The sequence below is a fragment of the Mya arenaria genome, chromosome 8, assembly GCF_026914265.1.
Source record: "Mya arenaria isolate MELC-2E11 chromosome 8, ASM2691426v1".
NCBI classification, from domain to species: domain Eukaryota; kingdom Metazoa; phylum Mollusca; class Bivalvia; order Myida; family Myidae; genus Mya; species Mya arenaria.
Genome location: NC_069129.1, coordinates 60730888 through 60750483, shown reverse-complemented (window position 1 = coordinate 60750483; position 19596 = coordinate 60730888). Strand labels below are relative to the sequence as shown.

Below are 19596 nucleotides of genomic sequence, written 5' to 3'. Positions count from 1 at the left end.
CTGCATTCATTCTATTCACCAATGGTAACATAAACGCAATACGTGACCTGACAAAAAGATTGAGTGCCGCACATATCGGCTATATAAAGCTGTTAGGTTTACGTGACAGTTACTTGTTTACTCTGGAAGGCTCTGCGTTTTTTTCAGAAAATTAAGTTGGATATATAGCTAAAAGAATGTCAACATTTATTATTTTGCTTTCGGAAGTAACTTGTTAAAGGAACGCTTACAGTTGGCAAATCCAAGTGCCTCGTTCATTATCACAGCAAAACTTCAGGTATGTAAACACTAAAGGCGCTACTTTCGTTTTGTATTTATCACTGTTTATATATATATATAGTACAAATTGTATGGAGATTCAAAGGATTGTTAATAAAGTCTCCAGTTGTCGACTTGAATATTGTGTTGATATTTCATATTATGTTATCAAACTATCTAAGCATTTGCCTTTATTGAACTTCTAGCCAATCACATATAAGACGACCTATAAAAGTTCTCAACTAGTAGAAAGTTCTTAAGCTCTTACTGAATCTTGACTTGAATTCATAAAATCTGTCTTGTTTATCATAGATATAATTTCTGTTTAAAGTAAACAAAAAACATTTTTCAATAAAACACAAATTAATTACAAAGAAAAATACACGTACTGAAAAAATTTACTTCGGCGACTATTAAATAATTGCTAGATTTTCATCCCAGCCCGCCCCCTCTTTTTCCGCCGCTCCTTGAATTTTATTGACTCAAATAAAATGTTGAACTTGGGTCTGTGTTTGCGTATCGGGAACGGCGTTTATCATACGTGTTGATTTATAACAGAACAGAAAACAGCAGAAAGATGATTTATTTGGATTTAAGCATATTGTTTCTCATCCTTACAAATAATTATAACACAAAGGGTTGGTAAATAAATACAAATAATACAGAGACAAAACATATTAAGACACGTCACGGTAATTAATTAAAGGATAGTATTTGTAAGTGAATCTCTTATTTCATTACCTGTGCTTATTTAAGTACAAAATCGATTTAACACCGATCTTTTATTTGTTGAAAACAACTCAATCAATTTCCACATAGTCGGGTTTCTAGTGTTATACTTGCTCATATAACGTTTCCTTACGTCTTTGTAACAATCACATTTTAAAACAAAATGAAACTCATTTCAATGTCTCTTAAAGTATTAACACATAATTAACATTGTCTATCTTCTAACATTCACGTGTAAAAAAGGAAAACTTGAACAATCGTTTTCGTGGTTCGTCTAGAAACACATGAGAAGCGCAGCAATTATCAGGCAGAACAGTACCTTGTAGGCGTCGGTCGCCAGACACTGGGCACGGCTTGGCAGACTTACTGTGCTACATGTCATCTTTTTTCATGTCGCTTTCGTACATTTTGATACATTTGTACTCAGTGAATTCTCTGGTGTCAGCGATGTAAAAGTCATCTAAGAAAAAATGTGACCCCAGCCCCAGCCCACATTTAAAAAATGGATGAAAAAATAGCAATTCATTTAGACTGGCCTTAGCTTAATCCTGTTATAAGGAACAACGGTTGCTAGATATAGTCCAATTTCAAAAGAGTGTGGAGCAATGTTAATAGTAAACAATAACACGGTCGTCTGTATTATTCTAGGGTCATGCCATAGCTTTCAACAGTATCAGCAAGGACCCGCGGTCCAGTCAGTGGAAAGGAGGTGCAGCCACCATTGTAGAGGACCATGAACAGGAAGTTTGGGGCTGCGTGTGGAGACTGGACGCCGAACACAGGGAATCACTCGATAAGTAGGTGTATACTGCTGTGTCAACGTAACTGAACATGTTCATGCTTACTCACATGGTCGTCTGTACGGCTGCAGAAAGCTGGCATATTTACATATTTTTCTGCTGAACATTGGCATGTTCATCTGTTTTGCTGCACTAGTAAACGGGCTGATGGTTTTTTTACATCAAATTGCACAAAACAAGTTTAATGTGGGCTGTAAAATATGCAACTTTCTGGACGTCTTCTTGATAAACCATAAATGATCATTAAAGTTTAAGTGTGTTGTTACACGTTACAGAACTATACGTATTATAGTGTTACCGGCGGCGTACAGGCGGACAGGCGGGCAGTCGACGTCCAGTATGTTGGCCGCTCAATAATTCTAAAAGTTTTTTTATTATGTTACATCTTTTACTTTTGTTTCACAAAATTTGAGCAGAATATGTATTGGCATAATATCAAAGTTAAAGATCGATAAGAAGCCGCATCGTTTAAGTCAATCGAAAGTTATCGCCCTTTATTAATATAAAATACCTCAAATCGACCTTGTCCGATCAATAACTTAAGAAGCCTTTGTCGAATCATCACCGATTTCGGTCAGAATGTGTTTGGGCAGGAGATCTCGGTCAGGTTCGACTACTAGCCCCCAAGTGTCATTCCAGAGTAGTGATCCTTGAATTGTCAAAACACTAAACTGCTTTCTAATGTTGACGTACTTATCACCAAATTTGGTGTCCTTATATTAGGACCACAGTTACTTGGTATTTGGACTGCATTTTTTGGCCAGTCGAGTGATTGGACCCTAGGGTGATCTCTTGGACTGAGAATCATAAAAAATGTGTTTTAGTACTCTATGATACACATAATAAACAAGTAATTAACTTTTGGTAGTTTGTTTTTATACATTAAATATTTTGAAATTTCATACATTCTTTATCATTCAGTTATGAAGGTTAGCAGATTTCGGGTTGACACATATGTGTGGAAACGAGCTCAGATCTACAAGAATTTTTCGATAAAACAACTGTATACGTCGCATGGATGTTCAGTCTTTGCTTAATCGAAATGCGAAGAAATTAAGCTTCATTAAATCGGCAGGAGCGTTAAGTATTGTGCCAAGAGGAAAATCTCGTCTGTCGTAACGCTTCCGATAAAATTTTAAGCTTCCTCAATTAGGGCTTTCTTCCCCCCTGAGAAAACTGATTGGTAATCCTGATTACCCGTATAGATAATTGTTACGATTGTATACTCTTACATCAAAAACAGATTAAGCATTGTGTAACACTATTGTAATATTATTCAGTTATTAGTTTCGAAAGATTTTAACACCCAGTTCGGTTGGCATTTTAAGCACATGGCAACCAAGGTATATATTTAATATTGTATGAGAGTAAAACAAAACATGTAATATTGTTATAAAACAAAGCTCTACTAGATTTCTTTCTAATCTAATTTCTTATCCCATTTCAATTTCGGATATTACTTAGTCTTTGCTTAACGTTGGCAGAATTTAAAATTTAAAGAAACCCTACATCTTCAAAAAAGCAATAAATAATAAAAAATAAAAAACGAGTAGACTTAACAAATCCAGTTATAACGAACATCAACAAAGAGTAACCTTCACAGTCTTTAAATACAGCAAGATACATTTTATATTTAAAAAAACCGCAGGTGCACAACCTAAACATCATGGATTCATGACCCTATGGAAAATAGTTTGTATTTTTGAGATGATCAAAACAAGTGCAAAATGCTGTTTAAACTAAGTGTAGCGGGAAATAAACCCCAGATACACAACTTCATCACCAAAAACAACATTCCTCTCAGCTTTCATGACTCTTAGTCATATAGTTTTGGAGTTTTGAGCGACACAAGTCAAGGAATGCCATTCGTTTGCAAATCCACAGGCCATAAATCTGATTTTACTAAATGTAGCGGGAAACGAAACACCAGGTGTACGGCTTCATCATCCCATGAACATTCCCATCAGCTGTTAAGAGTCTAGTAAATATAGTTATAGAGTTTTAGCGACACAAGTTCGCATATTAATTACGGACATAATCAAATATAGACCACAAAAGTGTTTAGTTTTTCAGGAAGAATGTAAACATAAAGTGACTAGCAATGAAATCAGTGTGTGATCTGCATGTGTTCAATCATTAGAGCTTGACGACTTTTTTGTTTCCTATCATGACATCACCCCCATTAACATTCCTCTTAGGTGTTATGAGTCCAGTAAATATAGTTTTAGAGTTTTAGCGATACAAGTTCGCATATAAATTACGGACGGAATCACGGATGGACGGACCAACGCACGCATTTACGGACAAGGGCAAATATATATTCCCGACCCTAATTTTTGGTGGGGGGCATACAAATTATCAAATACAAGAAGATGTCAAGTGAACAGGATAAGAGGAGGCATTTTTGGCACATTTTGTCCTCTGTGTTGTTGCAAAATTGTATATTTTACCATAAACTACGCACATCAATATACGTACTGTATGCCAGTTTTATTAGTAATTCAATGGAAAACCAATTTACATGTAGATGGATGCAAATTCTTCATCATATGTGATGATAACTGTCAAGTAAATCAGTCGTTGCCAAATTATCTATTAACACAATTAAATATAGATCACAAGTGTGTATAGTTTTTCAGGAAGAATGCAAATATAAATTTACTAGCAATGAAATCAGTGTGTGATCTTCATATGCTCAATTATTAGAGTTTGACGACGTTTTTATTTCATATCATGACAATCCTTCTTCGGTAACTTTGCATGCTTTTCCGAATGGATTGCATCATCGCGCTTTCGTTTCATTTTTTCGCAAGATGCCGACTCTTCTGCTTTGCAATATAGCTAACCAGAAGGCCCAGGCATTTAACCTCTCATGATATATTTAAGCGCTTCCTGGTCGCCTACATTAGCGCATATTTTTATGTGTTTTATCATGCATTTCTCGCTATATATAATCTTCTTCCTACATTTTCCGCACGTCAGTTTGACTTTAGACATATTTTGTTTTATTGTTTTACTACTTTTTGCCCCAACTTCATATTTTCTTCTACCTGTCTCACTAGTTTTTAATTCGTTCATTTTCTCAGGTTCAGCAGAAATGGTATTTTCTGACCCCGTCATAAGTACAAACTCTGTCTTATCTTGACTTTCTGCTCTTGGTACTTTTACTCTTGGTGAGTTAAATGTTCCGTCTTCAACGTGACTATTTTTCTCGCTACTGCTCAGACTCTCTGTTTGTTTAGTGTTCAGATCACCAGTTTTGGAATAGTATTTTTTCTCTAGTATAACATGCATAGTATTCTCCGATCCCTCTATAAAACCATCATGTTCTGTCTGAACGCGAATTATCTTTCTTGGTACTTTTCCTTTTGGTGGGATAGATGTTTCGTTTTCAACATGACAATTTTTCTCTTTATTGTTCTCACTCACTGTTTGTTTGCTCCCAATGGAAGAAGGTTTTTCTTGCGATACGTTTTCCTCTTTCTTTGTTGGCATCTCGCCATTGTTTGGGGTAACGTCTCTAGTTACGGTTTGTGTTTTGCTTTCTTCAATTGTTTGACCGACACAGCTCTTGACGCTTCCAGTCGGAAAAGGTTCATGACCATCATAGTGGTTTAGAGTTACATAATAATCGGTTGTTCTATGCGATATGAAGATTATGCCAAACACTTTCAATTTATCTGAATAACTGATTGACCTTTGAGCGAACTTCCAAATTTCCTTTGACAATTCGGTAGCATCCGCACTAACTCTGAAAATACAAATACCATTATGTTATCAAGGCAAAACGTATAAATCCATTCAAAGTGATGGTCATTGTAAAATATGTATATTCTTCTGAATAATATCATTATTATTACTAGAGTAAATATTTTTTCAGACATAATTTATAATACAAAAGGATTGTTCGCACAAAAATGAGCCTATTTTGGCAAAGACAAATATACCCCCCTCCCCGCAAATGTATTTTGCATCACCATATACTCGTATAACAACGAACCGTTCCGAAACGTTCCGAAAGCAGACCTGATAAATGGGCGGCGAAGCTGTTAAAGGCACAGATGGCAGTTTTAATAAGTGTGGCTAAAATAAAAAATAGACACGTTTTGTTGTCACCAGGTTGCGTGTCATATCCTAACAAAACATTGTTTGCAAAAAACAAAACCCCGTTAACTCCAACGTTAAGTTGGCATAGTGGATTAAGATAAGTATGTGTGTTTAACACTACAAAGTACAGGTCAAGACCGACTTTGGTTCCAATCCATCAATGTTTGACGAAGTTATGGCCCATTTTCAAGTTCGTTTTAAAAAAAGATGTTGCATAAATATTGTGATGGAAATAGTTGACCATTCCTTTTCCATGCGTTGTGTAGGGGTTCTGACCGGTCTAGTTGCAAATTAATAGCTGAAGCCCGGAATTTGAAATATTCTAGTTTTTCAAAGCCCCGTTACAAACAAAATTGTACCGTTTTTAAACGTAACTTTCGAAACAACAAAATCATCGATCCCATCTTATTTGTACCACCATGGGAAAACCCAGATATGTGAACTCTGGGTTACATGTTTTGGGATTGGGTTTACTAAGATCAAATAAGACGCAACATACCTGTGGGAGTTATCCACCCTCTGCTGTGTTGAACTTCCGCCGACCTCTTCGTTGTAATTAATGTTAAAGTCGATGTGCAGTGTATTTTCTTTTTCTTTGTCCTTCTCCAAACAAACAATACCAAACACCTTTAACTGTTTCCTTGGAAGAGCAATATCACAAGCCTTCCTAATGGCTGTTTTGAACGATGTGTGGTTTGAATCAGCCATGACCTGAAGATAATCGAAATTATTATGCAAAGGTGTGTTCTTACAGATGCTACAGAGGCATTGCTATTGTTCGCCAGTACGTTCAACGATGTTGCCGAAAAAGGTGCTACAGATTTCCCCGGAAGCAATGAGAAAGATATACATGTATTACAAACTTACAATATTAATCGAGTTATCATCGCTTCAGTTTAAAAAAAAGATGTTTGTTCATTTCATGAAAAACTTGCTCTAAAACTTGAGATATTTTGAGAAATCATTTCGTTTCGCCAAAACACGAGATTAGTTTAAACAAAATATGCATCAAATGCGTCAAATCTTACTCAAAATAAGGACGTCCCGTTCTGTGTCAGATTGACCTTTGACTAACCAATTTCCTCAAAGCAAATAAAACTACGTAACGTAACGTTGCGGAAATATGAGGACATCCCGTTCGTGGTCATCTCAGATTGAGCTTTGATTAGCAAATGAATTACTCGTAACAAAGTTTGGGAAACGTCAGAATTTTCTCAAAGCAAAACAAACTTGAGGTGAATCAAAATTCCAATACAGATTGACAAATATGTTATACTGGTGTCATCTTAGAGATTTTAAACAGTTTCTACCCCATTATGTGTCATTGTACACGGAGTAAAATTGGGATTAACACCAACTAACGTTGTTATAATAAATAGTATGTAAAACACGATATGTATACGTATAAAATGAAATTTAATTAACGTTTGCATTACAGGTGCCTACAAGAATCATCACTGTATCATTGCTGCATGTGTCGTTGGTATATTTTATACAGAGACCAAAACATTGTATTAGGTGCAAACAAACTGTTTTATTTAAAAGTTCACTAGCATAACAGTACTCATAATTAGAAGCTACGATACCCTTTATATTGTTTTGTTGAAAACAGTTCTGTATTGCATAATTGTTTAATACTATTCTAATACACTCTAATAGGAAAGAGTTACTAATGATCCGTCATCTCAATTGCTGATATTTTACCACTCATTTTTACTTCCAGAAATATTTTCAATATAACATCACATGGGGTTATTTTATTAATTAGCCCACCAGTCCTAATTGAAAGAGTCAGATGGGAACCAAAGGAAGAACACATGCATGCTTTGAAATGATCAGATGGGAACCAGTGGAAGAACAAATACATGAAATGAAATGGTCAGATGGAAACCAGAGGAAGAAGACATACATGAATTGAAATGATCAGATAGGAACCAGTGGAAGAACACAAACATGTATTGAAATGGTCAGATAGGAACCAGTGGAAGAACACATATATGTATTGAAATCATCAGATGTGAATCAGTGGAAGAACAAATACATGTATTGAAATGGTCTGATGGAAACCATAGGACGAACACATTCATGTATTGAAATGGTCAGATGGGAACCAGTAGAAGAACACATATATGTAATTAAATGATCAGATGGGAACCAGCATCGGAAAAAATACATGTATTGGAATGGTCAGATGTGAACCAGTGGAAGAACAAATACATGTATTGAAATGGTCAGATGTGAACCAGTGGAAGAACACATACATGAATTGAAATGATCAGATGGGAACCAGTGGAAGAACACATACATGTATTAAAATAGTCCGATGTGAACCAGTGGAAGAACACATACATGAATTGAAATGATCATATGGGAACCAGTGGAAGAACGAATACATGTATTGAAATGGTCAGATGGGAACCAGAGGACGAACACATACATGTATTAAAATGGTCAAATGGGAACCAGTGGAAGAACACATACATGTATTAAAATAGTCAAATGGGAACCAGTGAAAGAACACATACATGTATTGAAATGGTCAGATGTGAACCAGTGGAAGAACACATACATGTATTGAAATGATCAGATGGGAACCAGCATCAGAACAAATACATGTATTAAAATGGTCAGATGGGAATCAGTGGAAAAACACATACATGTATTGAAATGGTCAGATGGGGAACGAGAGGAAGAACACATACATGTATTGAAATTGTCAGATGGGAACTAATGGAAGAACACATACATGTATTAAAATGGTCAGATGGGAATCAGTGGAAAAACACATACATGTATTGAAATGGTCAGATGGGGAACGAGAGGAAGAACACATACATGTATTGAAATGATCAAATAGGAACCAGTGGAATAAAACAAACATGTAACGCCTGCAGCTATGGCTTTGAAAAATAAACAGATGTGTTCCTTTGTTTATTCATGTTTACTTATTTTCACATAACCCGCTTAAACACACACATTTTGAAAAAAAAAATCGCTTTAAAGTGGGTTTAAGAGAGTTTTGATAAAAGGGCCACTTTTCGAAAAAGGACCTGGCACGCAGGTACATATATCAACGTTTGTTGAAGGGTTCCAACGTCAGTATTTTAGTGTTAACACTCCTAATCATTTGACACAATTCATTTCTTTATAGAAAATGTGCATTTCACAAAACATGAGCGATACCCTAGCGCCCCTCATCCTTACATGTTACTGTTATGTCAAAATTGGAGATAAAAAGTAATCAAATGAGCCCTAAATGCACCATTTCGGATCATAATTCGTTACAACTTCTTGGGGGAGACCCCAATCCCCATGCGAAGAATTTAGACTATTTAAAATTCCGATCTGAGAAGATTGCGACCATTAAAAGGTTAAGCCACGAGTTACGCCCCCCCCCCCAACGACAATTCTTGATCCCCCCACTGGAAAAATACACACAGCCCCCACTAAAGTCATGTTAATAAGGATTGTAGTTAGAAGTGTTGCAGAAATGATAAAGACCTATGGAGGGACAGTCCCTTCCAATGTAAATATTACCCTGAAGAATCAGTTCAGTTGTAAACAGTCAGTGTTTTGATACACTATTACTTTTATTATTTTTTCTTAGTCTTCTATCTTCTGAACGTTTACAATTTCCATTAGTTTACAGGCAGTAAATATATTTTCTAACGTAATCAATTTTAGTGAAATATAACCTCAAATAGTAAAACGATGGATGTAAAGTAACACAGGGCGAGTCCGTCGGGGACGTAAGCGATCCAAGATGGCGGATACAGGTCACAAAAATTATCAATTGTTTCCATTGTTAACATGTTGTTTCTGAACTTGATATGCACGTTATGGAAAGTGAGATGTGCTGAATAAAGACATTAAATAACCAGGCAGTTCAAGTTTCTTCCCTATTAGCATAATTTGTTAAGTACTACGAGGGTTAGGTAAATCTTAACCCTAACCCTAAGAATAGTATAATTACATAAACATGTTATTACAGTAATGCTAAAATAAAACAACGCAAAGAAAGTGAGAAACTTTACCTTTCTCTGAAATCGTTGCTTGAACTTATTAATAATTATACAGTCAAGTTAAAAACAATAAACAGTTGTAAACTGTTTTTAATCTACATCCAAATCCAAATATCAATTGACATCATTTTCTGAAAATAAACTGTATTTACCGTGCTGTTACCTTTCGGTATCGCGAATTTATATCCAATTTCTGAAAACTTTTATACCGTACTTTTCAAGTTTTCTTTCAGTCTTCATCGCTATCAATATGCATACGTGCTAGTATGTAAATGTACAAGTGGGCTTAATACTTAACTATTCAACACAATGATAGTTTATCAGCTTTGTTTACATTGTGGATCGATTTAAGGAAGGATATGGGTGGTTTCAATTTACTAATATATTTCGCACTGTGTTTGAACTTGTACCAAAGGAAGTATAATAAACATTTGTTATTGATCCTAGGTTAGAGCAAGCCCATTTATTGTGATTTTCAAATTCAGTTTACGGAGATAAGACAAACTAAAATAATGGAGTACGTTCGTTAAGCATTGAAATAAGTGTTTGACTGTGGTAAGCAGCTTAATCTTCCGCACTGAGTTTTTTAGTAAGTACATGTACATGCATTAGGAATTTTACAAATTCAAAGCGATATAGCAATGCATGGAAAATAGTATTTACTGTGTAAAGAAGATAAATGTAAATAAACTTAATTATAGTTAGAATATGCGTCCTTACAAACTAATTGCATTTCTCAAAATTATGTATCTACAGCTTTGTGGTGATCATGATTTTTTTCATTAACGATGTTGTTAACTGGATTCCATGTTTTCTTTCATTGAAATACATTGAAAAACATGAATAAAATTGCAATACAATTTGCTTTTTTCAGCGTATTTTCCTGAAGAAAAGGAAATAATTTTCTTAGAGGAAAAAAAAACAAATTTTCTGCAGGTCAGAGGCTCAAAAAAAATTGAGCACAGAGATTTTCAAAGTACTGTAGTTAATTACATGGTGGAGTGCGATAAAGAAGAGGGTGTATATTGACCGACTTCAACTAACGACAATGCCTAAAATTGAGTACGAAAAGCTCTTGGACAGTAGGAATCCGGAGAGAGGATATGCTTCACATTTGGCAAAATTATACGTAGAGGGGAGCGATATTGAAGAAATCACAATAACTAAGAAACATGAACATTCCGAAAATGGTGAACCACCTGAAAAGAAAGCAAATGATAAGAAATCACAGAGTAAAACCTACCGAGAAAAAATACCATTTACTTTCAAAGACTCCGTGGGTGGGCTCGTCCTACATGTGAAGAGAATTCTTCGAAAAATTTCTGAAAAAAGGGGGCCCGTTGAAAAGTTTGTTATTGGTAAAACACACGCCAGAAAACTGAAAAAAGTACCGTTTGATCCGTTTAAATTTAACACTTGGCGACTTGCCGATGGCGTTAACGGACGATGGAGGAATTTCTACGAAAAGGAAGGATATGACGGTTTGATTGTTCTCTGTGCAATAACAAAGGATCTCCTTCCAAGGCAAGACCCAGATAACAAGCCTCCATTGCCGTCTGCATCTGCGTCTCTCCAGGAAGCAGACGACAGCGAAGAGGAAGTTGAATGCGAGCTCTACCACCAGCAGCACTATATTCTCGCCCTTGAACAGCAGCTCATCCATTACTTCGCCTATGTGGAGCAGGATCCACGCCTGGGAAATCTGTCCGTGTCCACCGGAAGTATGGAGCGACAAAACGCCATCGCTGGTGTCCTCTATGTCGCATTCAAACTGAAAAAAATGCAAGAAGAATAAAACAAGGAGGGTTGACTATATGTTGGTACACCAAGGATGCAAGAAGTGCAATAATGAAACATACTTTTATCATAATTCAAGTGTTTTGAAAGTATTATATCAGTTTCTTTAAAATAATAATAGCGGCTAAAGAATGTTTGGACATTAATACCGATTTACTTTGTCAACGTTTTGTTTTGAAAGTGTCATCATTAAACCCGCTTATATGGAGCACAGAAGAATTACTAAAAGCGTCTTTGGGTTATTTTCAGAGAACAAAAACAGAACAGTACACTAACTCTAACGTTTCATATTCAAAGTTCTTTTAAAATAGCATTTGTTCTTCATGTGCAAACTGACAAACGTAAAGTCGTATGTATTTTACATCGGAGCATTACTTTTATGGACGAAGCACGGACATCAATCCCTATCATGAGTGTAAAATATTCAGAATAAAACCAACAGCAATGTATTGATATTAGACCGAATTGTAACTAGCAAACGACATGTTATCCGAAATAAATCTAATTCGAACTATATATCATTCTTATTTCTAATCCTTATAACCCTAAGTAGTAGCACGGGCCACTAGAGGGCGTACGTATAAATAGTGTCAATAGCCGTATTCCCCTACATATATACAATAAAAAGGCCATGCTGATGTCGGTTCAGTGTTTAAAAACGCCATATTGCTGTCGGTTCAGTGTTTAAAAACACTATGCTGATGTCGGTTCAGTGTGTAAAAACACTATGTTGATGTCGGTTCAGTGTGTGTTCAATGTACTTTTTCCTTAAAATAATATATATATCATTTATAAATTCGTCACCTTCGATTCGCGAAAGGTTTTGATTTCCCTGTACATTTGGAATACCACGTCAGCTATAAGCTACACTAGGTCGGTTTTATCAAAACCATCGTTGCTTAGTCACACGAGCTACCTAATAAAGAGGCTGGCAACTGAATATGAAATCAAGACGAAACAAAACTTAAGATTTCCGTTATTTGCATTTCGTTGATTTGGTCCTAGATATTTTCTTAAAGATTGGTATTAACTCTACAAGGAACGCCCAAAAGTGTAGAGTTTGGTTGCGATTTGACAAAGTTATGGCCTCTTGAGCAGGGTCATCTCAGCAAATATGCGGAAATACAGGGGCAAGTCTTCACCCTTTACAAAGATAATAGAATAAAAATTAAAACATTTTTTTTTGGCCAGTTATCACAAGTTACAGTTACCACATCATGTTCTTACTAAAAAAATGATTACATATATGCATAAAGATGTTATTTAACGGACAACTATTCTAGCATAGAATAAACACTTATGACACGAACGTAATCGATTAAATGACGATCTCTCTCTCTACTACTAATTTTACTGCTTGTATTTATTCTATTCACCAATGGTAACATAAACGCAATACTTGACCTGACAAAAAGATTGAGTGCCGCACATATCGGCTATATAAAGCTTCTTGGTTTACGTGACATTAACTTGTTTACTCTCGAGGGCTCTGCGTTTTTGATAAAATTAAGTTGGATATACTAGCTCAAAGAATGTCAACATTTTATTATTTTGCTTTCGGAAGTAACTTGTTGAAGGAACGTTTGCAGTTGGCAAATCCAAGTGCCTCGTTCATTAGCACAGCAAAACTACAGGTATGTAAACACTAAAGGTGTCTACTTTCGTTTTGTATTTATCACTGTTTATATATATATAGTACAAATTGTATGGAGATTCAAAGGATTGTTAATCAAGTCTCGAGTTGTCGACTTTAATACTGTGTTGATATTTCATATTATGTTATCAAACTATCTAAGCATTTGCCTTTATTGAACTTCTAGCTATCACATAAGACGACCTATAAAAGTTCTCAACTAGTAGTTCAAAGTTCTTAAGCTCTTACTGAATCTTGACTTTAATTCATAAAATGTGTCTTATTTATCATAGATATAATTTCTATTTAAAGTAAAAAAAAAAACATATTTCAATAAAGCACAAATTAATAACAAAGAAAAATACACGTACTAAAAAAAATTAACTTCGGCTTATATTAAATAATTGCTAGATTTTCATCCCAGCCCACCCACCTCCTTAAATTTTATTGACTCAAATAAAATGTTGAACTTGGGTCTGTGTTTGCGTATAGGGAACGGCGTTTATCATACGTGTTGATGTAAAACAGAACAGAAAACAGAGCAGAAAGATGATTTATTTGGATTTAAACATATTGTTTTTCATCCATACAAATATTTATAACACAACGGGTTGGTAAATAAATACAAATAATACAAAACATATTAAGACACATCACGGTAATTAATTTAAGGATAGTATTTGTAAGCGAATTTCTTATTTCATTACCTGTGCTTATTTAAGTACAAAATCGATTTAACACCGATCTTTTATTTGATGAAAACAACTCAATCAATTTCCACATAATCGGGTTTCTAGTGTAATACTTGCTCATATAACGTTTACTAATGTCTTTGTAACTATCACATTTTAAAACAAAATGAAACTCATCTTCAATGTCTCTTAAAGTAATAACACATAATAAACATTGTCTACCTTCTAACATTCACGTGTAAAAGAGGAAAACTTAAACAACCGTTTTCGTGGTTCGTCTAGAAACACATTTATTAGGCAGAACAGTACCTTGTAGGCCTCAGTCGCCAGACACTGGGTACGGCTTTGCAGACTTACTGTGTTACATCTCATCTGTTTTCGTGTCATTTTCATACATTTTGATACATTTGTACTCTGTGAATTCTCTGGTATCAACGTAAAACAGTCATTTAAGAAAAAGTGTGACAGCCCCCGCCCACATTTAAAAAATGGATGAAAAATAGCTATTAATTTACACTGGCCTTAGCCTAATCCTATTATAAGGAACTACGGACGCTAGATATAGTCCAATTTCAAAAGAGTGAAGCAATGTATTTTCAAGGGTTAAGCTTATGATGCTAATATCACCATGGTTTGTTCAACAATCGAATCTATTGTATCAGTAGAGCTGTGTCACTGATAAACAATAACATGGTCGTGTGTGTCATTCTAGGGTCATGCAATAGCCTTCAACAGTATCGGCAAGGACCCGCGGTCCAGTCGGTGGAAAGGAGGTGTAGCCACCATTGTAGAGCACCTTGAACAGGAAGTATGGGGCTGCGTATGGAGACTGGACGCCGAACACAGGGAATCACTCGATAAGTAGGTGTATACTGCTGTGTCAACTTCACTGAACATTGTCATGCTTACTTACATGGTCGTCTGATCGTCTGCAGAAAGTTGGCATGTTTACATACTTTTCTGCTGAACATTTGCATGTTCATCTGTTTTTCTGCATAAGTGAACAGACTGAGGTTTTTTACGTCAGATTACACAAAACAAGTTTAAATTGAGCTGTAAAATATGCAGCTTTCTGTGCACCTTCTTGATAAAAACATAAATGATCATTAAATTAATTTAAGTTTGTTGTTACATTCCTGTTCACAGGATAATACGTATTATAGTTAATTAACTGCGGCGTACATACGGACAGGTGGGCAGTCGACGTCCAACATGTTGGCCGCCCAATAACTCTAGTTTTTTTGTATCTATTCACTTTCATCTTTTACTTTTGCTTTGCCAAATTTGAGCAGAATTTGTATTGGCTTAATATCAAAGTTAAGTTCGATACGAAGCCGTATCACTTCAGTCACTCGAAAGTTATCGCCCTTTATTAATATAAAATACCTCAAATCGGTCTTGTCCGATCAATAACTATCAAAAACAAAAAACAAAATTAAGCCTTTGTAAAATTATCACCGAATTCGGTCAGAATTTGGGCAGAAAATCTTGGTCAGGTCCGATAACCAGCCATGTCCCAAAGTGTCATTCGAGAGTTGTGACCCTTGAATTGTCAAAACTGTAAACTGCTCTCTAATTTTGACGTACAGCCACTAATCATCAAAAATGGTGTCCTTATATTAGGACCGGCGTTTTTGTGACAATTGGCGCTCTTGTATCTAAATGTATCTGAAGGAAATGCATGCATGTCGAAAATGGATATTGATTTTTCAGGCAAGAGTTGTATTACCGCGTTAAGGATGTGGACGTGGTTGCCCCTGACAATGCCAAGTTCACGTGCATTACGTACTACCTGCCTGGCCACTACTTCGACTTGAAAGAGTTCGACCACCGACCTTCGCCAATGTACCTTGATGTGATCATTCGAGGGGCAAGACAAAACAGACTACCGGACACCTATCTGCAAGCGCTAGAGACCATCGAACACAACGGTCATCTCGATAATGAGCTGGACATTTATGTCAGTATTTTGAAACTGTTGCCAGACGAAAACCAGTCTGTTTTGTCTACCATTGAAATCGACGATCCCAACCACCATGCCAGCGTATTGGACCACAAAGCGGCAGTGAGCTTAAATGAGGAGTATGACAACCATTGGATAAATGTTTATATTACAGTTGACTGACGCATGCAAATAATGTAATGTCATTATGGTATTATAAAAACATTTCGCAGGTGTACGTTTACATGACGAACAACTTAAAACTTATACGGTATGTAAGTACTGCAACTGTATCAAACTGTGTACATAGTCATTATTATTTATTTCATTTTCTGTGATGTTGAATTTGCCACGTTGATGCGTTCGTCTTTGAACAAACTGTCTAAAAAAATAGAAAAAAAGAGATTAAACTACCGCGAGCAGTTTAGTTGTGTATATACATTTACGTTTCTCATTCATAAAACATTCGATACCTTCAATTATAACCGTTTTATGTGTCAGAAGTCTTTCATTGAGCTATATAAACGTTTTAAATGCTCTCGAAAAGCGTGCATACTAGTGGGATCAAGCCACAAAATACCAGCGTCTTGAAAGATGTATGTCAAGGGAGATGACTACAGCGGGAAGCGGTAGAAAGCATTGTAATGTTGTTGCCCTTCGTTTATGAATAACCCTTGAATAATGAAAACTAGAATAAAATAAGATGTCGATAACTTGCATTTTGTTGAGATGTTTCTTTGGAAACAATGTTTTTACTTTATATTTAACAATGTATAAATTAAAAATCGGATCGTTTGAATTAATGGTATTTTGATTTGACAACGTATTTCTATAGAATTTATTTACAACTATTACGCCTTTATATGCCATTTAAAAGTCGTTGCTTAATCGAAATGCGAAGATATTAGGCTTTATTATATCGGCAGGAGCGTTAAGTATTGTGCCAAGCGTATAATCTCCTTATTTCGTAACGCTTCCGATTAATTTTTAAGCTTCCTCAATTATTGCTGTCTTTCCCCAAAAGAAAACTGACTGGTTATCCTGATTACCCGTATAAATACCTGTTACAATTGTATTCCTTGATAACAGATTCAGCATTGTGTAACTCTATTGTAATATTATTTATTCAGTGTTTAGTTTAGTAAGAACCGTCTTCGGAAGTTTTAACACCCAGTTCGGTTGACATTTCAAGGGCTTGGCAATCAAGGTACTTTCTTCCCGTTACTCTTCCTACATAAAGCATGAAGTGACCCCGACGCATTATTTTTTAACATGTGTCAAAAAGTAGATTTCGATTTGCGGTACTTAGGCATGCCGCATTCAGCCTAAAAATAAAAACGATTACCATGTTTAGAGACGGTTAAGGCGTCCGCCTACGGAGCTTCCTTGCCTGACGCTCGGCATTTAAAGGGTAGTGCTTGGAAAAGTGGTGTACTCAGTACTCGTTTAACCCAGGAAAGTTCTATCCCGTGTATCGTTGCTTCACACCGAGCACGTTAAAGAACCAAGTGGTCTCTTCGCAAAGAGCTAGGGTATCGCACCCGGATCTCACTTAAATTTCTTCAAGTCTTCCAATGATTTGACTGCGAATTGCTGTCACTTCTATCTCATGTCACTAATGACATTTAAACACAATTTAAGTCGTGATGGCGTCACGGCGGGGTCAAGCCATAAGGCAGCCCCAATTGGCGCGGGCAGACCGTGATAAACTCAAATAAACAAACATGTACAGAGGCACACAGTTAGTGCCAAACAGACAGTAAACGGGGGACAGACAGCATCATAGAACCACACACACAGTCTACACATACATCAACACACCCTTATCAATAAATGTTGTGGTTATCGTCGCATAAAAGTTGGTAGGAAATCACTCTGGGGGTTTATACCAGTTTGTTGACACAGCCTCACTCTGGGGGTTTATACCAGTTTGTTGGCACAGCCTCACTCTGGGGGTTTATACCAGTTTCTTGACACAGCCTCACTCTGGGGGGGGGGGGGTTATACCAGTTTGTTGACACAGCCTCACTCTGGGGATTTATACCAGTTTGTTGACACAGCCTCACTCTGAGGGTTTATACCAGTTTGTTGACACAGCCTCACTCTGGGGGTTTATACCAGTTTGTTGACACAGCCTCACCCTTGGGGTTTATACAAGTTTGTTGACACAGCCTCACCCTGGGGGTTTATACCAGTTTGTTGACACAGCCTCACTCTGGGGGTTTATACCAGTTTGTTAGCACAGCCTCACTCTGGGGGTTTATACCAGGTTGTTAGCACAGCCTCACTCTGGGGGTTTATACCAGTTTGTTAGCACAGCCTCGCTCTGGTCCCAACGTCAATCATCTGTAGCAAAACCAAACATACATATTCGGAGCCATCAATAATTTGACAATGAACACTAATTAAACAAATCATAAAAACAAACGATAAACGAATTGCAAGTAAGATAAGGACACTACTTGTGTTTGTATAATACATGTCACAAGCGCTTGGGTAGAAAATGTAAAACACTGTTTCTATACGCATGCCTACCTGATAAGATGTATTACCAAAATGTTCTCATAAAATGTTTTAAGTATCTTCCATGGCGTCTTGTGTCATATAGGTTCATCCCAACCCGAGCGTAGGTTGTTTAACCGAGTTCCTGTAGATATAATTCGCGTATTGAAATGTGATAATCTCTGGTTGTCAAAGATATGCGCCCAGTGATTCAAAATATGTAAATAGTCAAATCATTTTTAAATAGTTCTGTGAAGAGTGCAGCATTATTTCTTAAATGTTGCATGAAAACGCCTTCGTGCCATTTGTAATATACCGATAATTGGTTCAGGCTAGACAGGATGTAGATTGTGCAGTTGTACATTCTGCCGATGCGAGGTATTCAGTATACTATGGAACGCCGGCACTGTCTTTCGTAGTCCAAAAACTTTATTATTGTGTTTGTTTCTTATTACATTATGTACCAAGTGCTTTACATGGTGTACAAACATAGTTATGTTATGTCAGTTTATCTTTATATGTTGTGGTTTTGTTTTCTATTATGACAGTTATTATTATATAGTTTTTGGACTACGAAAGACAGTGCCGGCGTTCCATGTGTATATGTATGATGTATACTACTTTCTGACTGTGTGAAGACGACCCTTCGCCTGTTTAGGCGTTGAACAGACTTACCCTATTTTTACCCGACCGTAAACCTTTTTATCGCCTTAAGAAATAATTTATCATAATTTTGAGTTTTTTTCATTTTAAAGTTAAAAATGAAGTGTTTTTGGCTTTTAACATATCCAATGATGTTAATACTGATGCACGAGTGCTGAAGAAAATCGGGTCCTATGTATGCCTTTCTTTCACACCGGACAGACATTCCCGATGAATTTATCATGTCGGGAAATTCCATCTGGCAACTCCCATACCATGCAGATATGCCCAGGGCATCAACCCGTCACTTCCAATGTTTTCAGTTCAGTCATATACAGTGTGTGTATACCACGTGATAAATTGCGTCATAAATGCTACGTCGGAAGGCAATATTTTGCTTCGAATGAAGACTTTAAACAAAGATGAACAAATACTTTTTCACCATTTTAAATGAAACATAGCGCAGTCTACG

At 36.2% G+C, this 19596-nt stretch overlaps 3 protein-coding genes across 7 annotated transcripts; 2 read left to right on the top strand and 1 right to left on the bottom strand.

The window, feature by feature from the left end:
- Nucleotides 1-112: 112 nt before the first annotated feature.
- On the top strand, nucleotides 113-12229 carry LOC128242804 (uncharacterized). 3 transcript variants are annotated; one of them, XM_052960139.1, is made up of 3 exons: nucleotides 113-277; nucleotides 1636-1784; nucleotides 10791-12229. In XM_052960139.1, the coding sequence occupies exon 3, from the start codon at nucleotides 10965-10967 to the stop codon at nucleotides 11709-11711; it is 747 nt and encodes a 248-aa protein (XP_052816099.1). In that variant the 5' UTR covers nucleotides 113-277; nucleotides 1636-1784; nucleotides 10791-10964; the 3' UTR covers nucleotides 11712-12229. The 3 variants fall into 3 exon arrangements, with proteins under 3 accessions (XP_052816099.1, XP_052816097.1, XP_052816098.1); XM_052960137.1 differs by lacking the exons at nucleotides 113-277; nucleotides 1636-1784 and adding an exon at nucleotides 9356-10471; XM_052960138.1 differs by lacking the exons at nucleotides 113-277; nucleotides 1636-1784 and adding an exon at nucleotides 9356-10505.
- On the bottom strand, nucleotides 4259-10207 carry LOC128242803 (uncharacterized). Of its 3 annotated transcripts, none has more exons than XM_052960135.1 (3): nucleotides 10080-10207; nucleotides 6394-6605; nucleotides 4259-5538 (listed from the first exon to the last, which is right to left on the bottom strand). In XM_052960135.1, exons 2-3 carry the CDS (start codon nucleotides 6600-6602, stop codon nucleotides 4650-4652), a joined length of 1098 nt encoding a protein of 365 aa, XP_052816095.1. In that variant the 5' UTR covers nucleotides 6603-6605; nucleotides 10080-10207; the 3' UTR covers nucleotides 4259-4649. The 3 variants fall into 3 exon arrangements, with proteins under 3 accessions (XP_052816095.1, XP_052816094.1, XP_052816096.1); XM_052960134.1 differs by having other exon boundaries at nucleotides 10069-10201; XM_052960136.1 differs by lacking the exon at nucleotides 10080-10207 and adding an exon at nucleotides 9929-10059.
- Nucleotides 12230-13132: 903 nt separating the features above from the next.
- LOC128242805 (gamma-glutamylcyclotransferase-like) lies at nucleotides 13133-16394 on the top strand. The gene is made up of 3 exons (XM_052960141.1): nucleotides 13133-13347; nucleotides 14751-14899; nucleotides 15752-16394. Exons 1-3 carry the CDS (start codon nucleotides 13246-13248, stop codon nucleotides 16161-16163), a joined length of 663 nt encoding a protein of 220 aa, XP_052816101.1. The 5' UTR covers nucleotides 13133-13245; the 3' UTR covers nucleotides 16164-16394.
- The last annotated feature ends 3202 nt before the right edge of the window (nucleotides 16395-19596 follow it).